This window comes from Triticum dicoccoides, chromosome 3B, assembly GCF_002162155.2.
Source record: "Triticum dicoccoides isolate Atlit2015 ecotype Zavitan chromosome 3B, WEW_v2.0, whole genome shotgun sequence".
Classification (NCBI taxonomy): Eukaryota; Viridiplantae; Streptophyta; class Magnoliopsida; order Poales; family Poaceae; genus Triticum; species Triticum dicoccoides.
In genome coordinates this window covers 577,999,492-578,008,662 of record NC_041385.1, presented here as the reverse complement: position 1 = coordinate 578,008,662, position 9,171 = coordinate 577,999,492, and the positions used below count along the sequence as shown (strand labels likewise).

Here is a 9,171-nt window from a genome sequence, read left to right as displayed (position 1 = left end):
TTCCGGTTGTCGATGCTCATGCCGAACCTCGGAGTGACGACGGAGGCGGGGTTGGACTCTGGGTGAGTGAACCCCATTGTCTTTATTTTTTCTTGGTTGAAATATAGATCTAACGAGCTCGTTCCGGTCGCCGGTGCTGCAGAACGATCTCAGCGGCAACGGGTCCAGAGGCGTGCGAGCCGCCGTTCGTTTTGGGCGAGGGCGGTGACGCTTCTCGCCGGATTCGGGCGTCGAAGCGCCCTCGCCGGACATTCGTCTGTTGGATCAAGTGGTGGACTTGGCTGATGTCCAGTCGTCCAGTGCTTCCTGCAAGAGCTTCAGTGCTGGTGGCGGAGATGTGGCATCCGCAAACCCTGGGTGCGCGACTCATGCCGTCGTCTCGCACACATCCGCCGAGTCCAGCCGCCGCAGTGCCGCGTCGGATTCCTGCACGGCATTCAGTTCTGGGGGCGTGTACCTGCCGTCAGTGCAAGACTGCGACAATACGCCGGTAGGTACTGATTTTCTGTCCTTTAGGCCAACTGTTCATTTTCCTGTTCTCAGTCATGCGAGCAACTACTGAAAAATTCATTAGGCTTGTGAATTTGGGTAGGACTCTGGGTAAAAAGTGGAGGAAACAACGGAAATCTGAATCAACCCTTCCCAACAAGTTCTTACATGTTTTGCTTCAGCACTAACCAGTGGTTGGTCGGCAAAAAATACCCGTGGCACTGCTGTAGTATGTCCCTGGTTAATTTTCAGTGACAAAAAGAGCTTGAACTGCTAGTAATAAGAAGCACCGTAATTGCGTGATTAAGTTCTTTCTGAACAATGTTGTACTGGTAGCTGATTCTCTGTTGGGATGGTGACCTTTTTAGTGTTCAAACATCGCAAGGGAAATATATACTTTGGTGGAATCCATTTGTAGAAGTTTAGTGAATTTCGTGCAGCAGTCTGAATGTAGAGTGGGTGAGACAATATAGACTGAATCAGGCTTGTCATAAAAATGGTCCTTGCACGTTTTCTTAATCATGTCTGGGTGTTCTGTTACGATTATACGCGTGCCCCGGCATTCTGTAGCCTGGTTAAATTTCATCGACCCAAAAAACGTGGTCTGGTACTAATACCACTCTCTGGTCTGAATGTATATTGTGTGTTGCTAATGTGGTATGGTCTGCAAGTGTAAGTTGAACCAGTTTATCTTGTGTTGGCATAGTTACAAATTTTGATTCGCTGGCAGAGGCGTACGAATTCTACAATCTCTATTCCTGGGTTGACAAATACAAGCTTCACAACAACACTTTCCTCATACAAATTTTCGAGGTTCGTCACAAGTGGGCGAAGCCTTATTTTAGTGGCAAGTTATGTGCGAAGCAAACCAGTACGCAAAGAAGCGAGAGTGCAAACCATTTGTTGAAAGGCTACATCCCGCCTGCATGCCCCATGAACCTTTTTGTGAAGCAATATAGCAAATTGCAGTTCGACTGAAGCTGAAGAAGGATTCCAAGAGAAGAGAACGAGGCTGGTGTGTGTTGAAGAAAAACTTAACGCAACTAGATAAATCATCTATTTTCTGTTTTGCATCCTCGCTAACAGATTTGTTTGTGTGTTTTAACAGGGCGGGGTAGTTCTCCGATACAATTACCCTTTGGAGGAGCATGCAAGTAAAGTCTATACCCGGACAATGTACGAGATGTTTGGCCAGGCTTTGTATCGCTCTGGTAGGTATGATGTTGAGGAAGTTGAGCGGGGCATCACCTACCACGTGCGACATGTTGAAGCTGAGAAGCGAGAGAAGTGGTGCCGTGAAATGCATGTGGTCAGTGTCCATGATGGCTGTGCTAGGTACACATGCGAATGTGGGCTCTTCGAGCACATGGGGATGCTTTGTTGCCATGCTATCAAGGTTGTTCCTAACTTACCCCCGACCGATTATAGCAGCTTCGCTATAAACATTTTCTTCAGAATGATTTATCCAGGTTTCCATCTTCAGGTTGTAATGTTCTTTCTTCCCCTTCCTTGTATGCAGGTTTTAATTCATTTGGGAGTGAGAAAAATACCCAGATTCCATGTCATGAAAAGGTGGACAGTAGATGCCCGCGACAATTCGCCACTTCACCTTCTCCATTACCAAAAGGATCAAGGGCCTCCGCGGTTATCCTCCTACAGGCATACAGCACTACACCTGACCGTGCTCGAGTTTGTCCAGCTTGGTGATAGCAATGTTGATGCCTTTGATAGAGCAATGGACATCTTGATTGCAGGCAAGGCAGAGCTGACTGTTTTGGCGGCGGTCAAGGATGGCAAAAGTTTGGTGGACCAAACTCAAATTGGGGAATCAGCCAATCCCACTCAAAGGATGGGCACAAATTCTTCGCACCCAGACGACATGTGTTCTCAGATGTTCATCTCCACTGAGTGTGGGCTTAGTTCAGTTTCTGGTGAAGCTGGCTCCAGTATGTCACTGTTGACGTTGCTGCCGTCTGATAGGAAGAAGCAGAAGGGTAGGCCAACCACAGCGAGGGACAAACCTGGATATGAGGTCAAGGACGCGCGATCGAGGTTTTGTACGGTTTGTAGGGAGAAAGGGCACCCCGCAGGGGTGATCTTCCGAAGAAACCTCGCAAAATCCCTACCTGCGGCAATTGCGGTGTAGCTGGGCACAAAAAAACCAGTTGTTTCAACCCAGTCTTGCCGTTTGTGAAGCGGCCTCGCGACGGGCCAGTAGAGTGATGTTTGGTTCAACGCTTGAAGCAGGTACTCCCTCCGTTCGGAATTACTTGTCGCGAAAATGGATGTATCTAGAACTAAAATACGTCTAGATACATCCATTTCTGCGACAAGTAATTCCAAATGGAGGGAGTAGTTGAATCCAAAAATCCAATCCAGAGTAGTTCGATTTCCTGCATTTATGCTTAATTTGGGACTGTGATCTGTTTTTCCAATAAGCTTTGTGCCTTGCTGGATGGCAGTTTAATTTGAATTCATGCTATTACTCTTATCCTTGGCGTGTGATTTTCATTTTCCAATAAGGGATGTCACAACTTTATTTGACTGTCAAATTGACTTAGTGCTGTTATTCCTATATTTCCTGCTTTGACGTGCCTCCATAGGAATTAAAAAATGTTTGATGTGCTTTCTCGTTGTGTGGTTGCCTCCGTCCTGCGTCAGATTCAAAACTGGATGATGATTTCGAAAACACAAAGCAATCAGCATAAACTGCAACATCTAGTGGATGGGCGTACAGATCACAGACTTACACCCTGGTTCGGGCACTTGTAAAAACGGACGCCGGGGTTCCGGTCTGTGCCGGAGACAAACCATCTAGTCCTCGTCCCAGCACACCTCGGGCACAGGATCAATGGCAGCGGTGGCGGGGGTGCTCGGAGACAACGAGAGGAAGATGAGCTCTGGGACATCGCGGCACGGCGACGACGACGAAACGAGGGAACTCGGGATGCTTGTGCGCGTGTTTGAAGCAGAACGTGCAAAACGATATGTAGGAAAAAGCTGGAAACTGCAGGCAACGAGACAAGCTGGCCGAGAATCCAAACCCTCTGCTTTTTGCTTCGCGAGGCAAGGCAAGCGCTTGCCCAGGAACCAAACGTGCCCGTACTGTCCACGGCCGGCTGGTGCATGGGCCTTAAATACATGCAGGTGGATGCAATGTTTACGTTATACAGTGTTCATGCAACGGTAGTATTGTGTACTCCCGTCTGTACATGTGCAGTGCTAGCGTCAGGCGAGTCAGTCCGGCTGTCAGTGCATAGTACATCTAATACACCGAATACGAACCATTACGCACGTCGGCGGTGCTCTATACTCGAAGTAGCACTTCCAGCGAGTCCTAATCGCGACTCTTCCGCAGCCGTGGATGCGCTGCGTGCAGCTGCCGCTGCGTGCAGCGATGGACTTCTCGTTGTTTGGTTTAAAACTAAGTTTGTCAAAACTTGCCACACCTAAGGTTAGGCAAATTTGACCAACTTAATTGTGCGTTTGGTTCAAGCCACATCTTAGTCAAGCCACACTATGGTCCCAAATCACATACACACAAGAAGTGTGACAAAATTCCCTTAGGCTTGCCAACTTGTGGCTCTCATTTTGAAGAACTAACCTTAAGCAAGTTTGGCAACATTGTATGGCAAAGTGTGGCACTCCTAGGCCTAGAACCAAACAACCCCTAGATATCATATGAATATATTTTGATGATTTTTTTTTCAAAATCAACTTTGATTCTAGATGAGGCAATTTTAATGCTAAACAAGAGCAACTTTGATACTTGATGAATTGCACCGTGTGTATTAGTGAATTCGCCTAGTGGCCGAATATCCAATTCTGAGCTCGGGCTCATATGTACCCGCTCAAGAAACAATTCACAAAAAAATTCAAAAAAATCTAATTTTTTGTGCAAGGCAGATAATTTGGTGCCTGGCGTGCGCTCCAAATTTCAGAGCATTTGGACATTTGATTAGCTATCAGAAAAAAAACAAATTGGGTCAAAACAGTATATGAACAATACACTATTTAATAGACTCTAAATTTTTGTTTTTTGCCGAGAGCTACTCAGATATCCAAATGATTTGAAATTTGGAGCGGACATCACGCACCTCTACCATGCCAAAAAATTGAATTTTTTTGAATTTTGCTAGTATTTGTTTTGATTCTTTTATTGAGCGTGGGTGCAGATGATCCTGGGAGCCAGAACACCTCACTCCCTAGTAACCTCCTAATTAGTTTTGTGCAGTAGTGTCATAGGTGGTTACCATGGTTGCTAATTGCATACATCGGAAACCAAGTTGTAGATAGTTTAGTTGTTTATTATATCGTGAAAGTTGCTTACAGTAGGGTGGAAAGTTGTCTAACATGGGTTCTAAGTTGTCTATCTCCGAACCAAGTTGCCTACATCGCTACGAACTTGCCTATAGGTGATCTAAATTGCCTACAATACTATGAAAGTCGTCCATCAAGGACCTAAGTTGTCTACAATGTCAAAAAGTTTTTGTGGGATCTAAATTGTCTATCATGATTTCAAAATTTGAAACTATGTGGGGATGGGGTATGAGAGTTTTATGCTTTCCTTTTCTTGGGGAGTCTGCCCACTAACGCTACTGATAGAACGAATGTTGGCTAGACAGGTCACGGCGACTCGGCGAGCTCTAAACCCCACATGGATATGTTTCTATTTTTTCTTCAAAAGCAACTTTAGTGCTAGATGAGGCAACTTTAGTGCTAAACAGAAGCAACTTCACTGCATTAAAAGTACTACCTCCGTCTAGGTGAATAAGTCATTCGCGTAGTTCTAGGTCATCGATTTAAGCAATTAAATATGTGTTATATGTCATGAAAAATATATCACTAGATTTCTACACGAATGTAGTTTCTAAATATATATTTTTTGTCGCATATAATACATATTTAGATAGTTAAATCGTCGATCTAGAACTACGCGAATGACTTATTCACCGAGACGGAGGTAGTAACTAATTAGCAACATAAGAAACATAGGTAGATAATATCACATCACCTTCATAAGCAACTTTCCTTCTACTAGAGGCAATTTTTGTGCTAAAAATAGACAACTTCACTACATTTTGTGTCCAAGTTAATTTTGACTAACATTCTCCTAACTTCCTCACTGGTACTTCTAAGTTTCCTATTGTTCATGCTCATTTGTCATTGCTTCTCAATTGCCTACAATACCATGAAGTCGTCTACGTTGCTGCTCTGTTGTCTGCTATTGCTGGTTATGGTAGGCAACTTGGTGGTGAATTTGAGGAATTTCAGAGTGTTTGTAGCAACATAGAAAAACAATGATGAGCAACTTCACAATATTGTAGGCAACTATTTTTGTAAAGTTAGGCAACCGAGCAACAATGGTAGGCAGCTAATTGCCAATAGCAGGCAACTGGACATGAATGATAGAAAATTTCATAGCATTTAGAGGCAACTGAGCATCAACCGTAGGCAACCGACCATCAAGAATAAGCAACTAAGCAACAATTAATGATACCCAAATTGGGATAATATTAGCAAAAATCACAGGTACACATAGTGCAATGAAGTTGCTTGTATGTAGCACTAAAGGTGCCTCATCTTTTTGTGCCTTTTCTCTTTTTTACGCAAAACAACCTAATAGGCAGTCTTATACTAGTCCAAAAAGAAGAGTTGCTTCTATATAGCACTAACACTTCCTCCATCGCACCCAAACTTGCCCACACAAAAAAGTTTGACAAAATCTACCCATATGAAATCTAGTTTTGAAGAACTCGTCATGATAAACCCAATGGTGAAAACGGTTCTTCGTTCTAATACTCGGTTCAAAAGTTGTAGCTTTTTGAAAAAATTGTACCCCAAATAAATGCATGTGACAAAGATCCTAGCTGGTTTCTTTTTGGATTCTGGTTTGTGACAGAATCACGTGGTCATGCGGTAGACCATGTGGTTTCCTTCCTAAAAAGGAAGGTCTGCCCGATCGCGTGAACGAGCGCCCGAGCGCTCCCTAGCCACGTCCGGGAAAAAATGCCATGGGATCATGTTCGCTCCCCTTAGCCGAGTCCATCAGAATTTTGATCGACAAAATGAACCAGACAGAGATGGACCATGAGTGCCTTTTGGGCCCTGCAGAGTTCAGACGGCACAACTTCTAAAAATCATCAAATATCCTATTGCACAAATATTTTTGTTGTTGTTGAGGAAAAGCCATCATGACGGTTTATATTTCATGAGAAAAGAGTGATACATCATTTGTTAATACATCAACTAAGAATCCCAGAGGTTCAGATTTCCAAACAATGGTTCGCGTCAGCTCCGAGTTCCTAGCCACTACATCTGTCACCATATTGGTCTCCCTAGGACAATGAGTAAAAACTATGAAAATAAAATTACTAGCTAGAAAATAACATTCTTCATAAATCGCGCTGCTAGCTCAAGCGAATTCCCGCTATTCTGCATGATCTCAATGACCTCCATGCAGTCCGCCTCCACATGTATCTTGTTACACCCAACCTCATTCTCGAGTATGAGTCCATCTCATAGTCCTCTTGCTTCCGTCGTCGGCGCATCTTCCACGAAGGGTATATTACTACACGCAACTGCAATGAAGAAGCCATGATCGTCGCGAAGCACTGCACCTGTACTTCCTGTGCCATTATCATAATCGAAGGTGGCGTCAACATTTAGTTTGACGATCCCCTCTGCTGGTTTACTCCAGCCGTGCCTCTTAATCTTTGCGCTCTTCAACTTTGCCTGTGAGAAATTTTGCACAAGTGTTGAGATTGCCTGAGCCGACCTGGCTGTTTTATACATATATTCTCCATGTGTGTATTTATAGTGCTCCCACCATACATACCAGGTTGTAGTTGCTATGCTAAATTTGATATTTTTAGGGGAATGCTAAATTTGATTTTTGGGACCGGCTTTCCTTCCAAGTCGATCTTTATAACTCTATTTTAGTCTGCAATTAGGTGAAAATGTCAGATATAAAAACTTAAGATCCATAAGCAGCGACATATATAAAAACATTTTATGAAATTACAAACATGTTTTTTTTTGAAATTTCATGAAAATTGTGATTTAAAAAATGTAAACATTTATTGAAAATGCAAACACAATTTTAAATTCAAAGTACTTTTGAACATGTGACATTTTGTTACCAAATTTGTGTTTTTTTATTCCAGCAATTATTTGGAAATGTGAACAAACTTTGGAATTACACAGACACATTTTTGATAATTCGGTATTTTGTGAAAAACGAATATCTTTTGAAAGTCTGCACATTTTTTGGAAATGTGTTTTTTGAAAATTGTGAACAAAATTTGATTTTTTTTTGAAAATATGTTTTTTAAATTTTGCGAACAATTCTGAAGTTTCATTTTTCTTTTGAGAAAAAATATGTGAACACAATTTTAAAGACCTGAACAATTTTTTGACATCCCCAAACATTTTATGAAAATCAGTTTTTTCAACAAGATTTTTTTTTAAAATTTATGAGTTTCAGGAAAAGAGGAAAAATATGAAAGACAAAAAAAACAAAAGAAGGAAAATAGTAAAACCAAGAAAAAGAAGCTTCTAGAATGTTCCTACAACCAGTGAAAAACCAAACATGAATACTTAAAAAACGCCGCACTACACTGGATACACATTTTGGCCTATAGTTACCCATGTCATCTCGCATGCTACAATTGGGCAAGTTCCCCATGCCACATTGCGACCCAAGTAGTAAGTAATTCGACACAAAAACACATCTGCCTTTGTCTTACTGTTCCTTGCTGAACATCCCACCATAATGAGGGATAATCCATGGCTAAAACATGCTCTTAGGACCTGTCCGGATCCTCTCCAGCTCTCAAATTCGTGAACTCAACGCACTAAGATGCTTCGAATGTGTGAGCTCCACGGAACTAAATTCAAGAAGCTGAGTCCTTCCCAAGTGTAAAAATGAGAAGACAGGAAAGCTCAGCTTCACGAAAATGAAGAGCAAGAGTTTAGCCAAAGTTACAGTTCGATTTGCCACTACAAAAGTAAACATGTCACCGCTGCACCCCATATCGCTACAAGTGCTTCTCTCCCACGTCCCCTGAATTGGTACGTTGTACCCCCTCGCCTGCTCATCTCTCTCCCTCGACATATCCCCTCGCCCGCTGCTAACCCTAGCCAGCGCCCAAAGTGATGTCGAACATGCTAGAACTCCCCTAGCTAGGTTGCCGGCCCATGGCAAACCGGGAGAAGCTGTCGCTCGAGTGGAACGTCGGCTGATCACCAGGAAGAGCCCAAAGCTAGTGAGAGAAGCCAAAGTTGTGGATTTGGAGAAGCTAGGAGAGGTTCCAAACATGCCCTTAGTCTTTCCTGCCAAACTCGTATGCGAGACCTAGCCAATAAAACCACCCCATGGGAGGAAGGATGAAAGTCGACAATAGTGCTAAGAGTAAGATAACCATATTTTGTATGACCTCTAGGCAAAGTTGTGAAGTCGATGAATTTTGATGGGTGTGGCAAGGCCTATATTTTGGTCAAAAAAATTGGCCTAATTTCAGAACGGTTCATATTGTTCTTAAAGAATAATGTTCACTTGCTATCATAGGTCCTGTTAAAATGGTGGAAAGCCTTCTTTCTTATGCATGGACCATTTTTTGTTTGAACTATTTGACTATCGGCAATCATTTGAAAGAAATTTGAGGCCAATCCCCCTCCCCC

The 9,171-nt window shown here is 42.9% G+C and overlaps 1 protein-coding gene across 1 annotated transcript; it reads left to right on the top strand.

The window, feature by feature from the left end:
* Positions 1-1,210: 1,210 nt before the first annotated feature.
* On the top strand, positions 1,211-2,635 carry LOC119279674. Its single transcript, XM_037560841.1, has 3 exons — positions 1,211-1,504; positions 1,598-1,885; positions 2,009-2,635. The coding sequence occupies exons 2-3, from the start codon at positions 1,664-1,666 to the stop codon at positions 2,633-2,635; spliced, it is 849 nt and encodes a 282-aa protein (XP_037416738.1). The 5' UTR covers positions 1,211-1,504; positions 1,598-1,663.
* The last annotated feature ends 6,536 nt before the right edge of the window (positions 2,636-9,171 follow it).

Coding starts and splice junctions, on each gene's coding strand:
- LOC119279674 (XM_037560841.1), top strand. CDS start 1,664: ATGTACGAGATGTTTGGCCAGGCTTTGTATCGCTCTGGTAGGTATGAT. Junction 1,886..2,008: donor TTTGTTGCCATGCTATCAAG/GTTGTTCCTAAC, acceptor CCTTGTATGCAG/GTTTTAATTCATTTGGGAGT.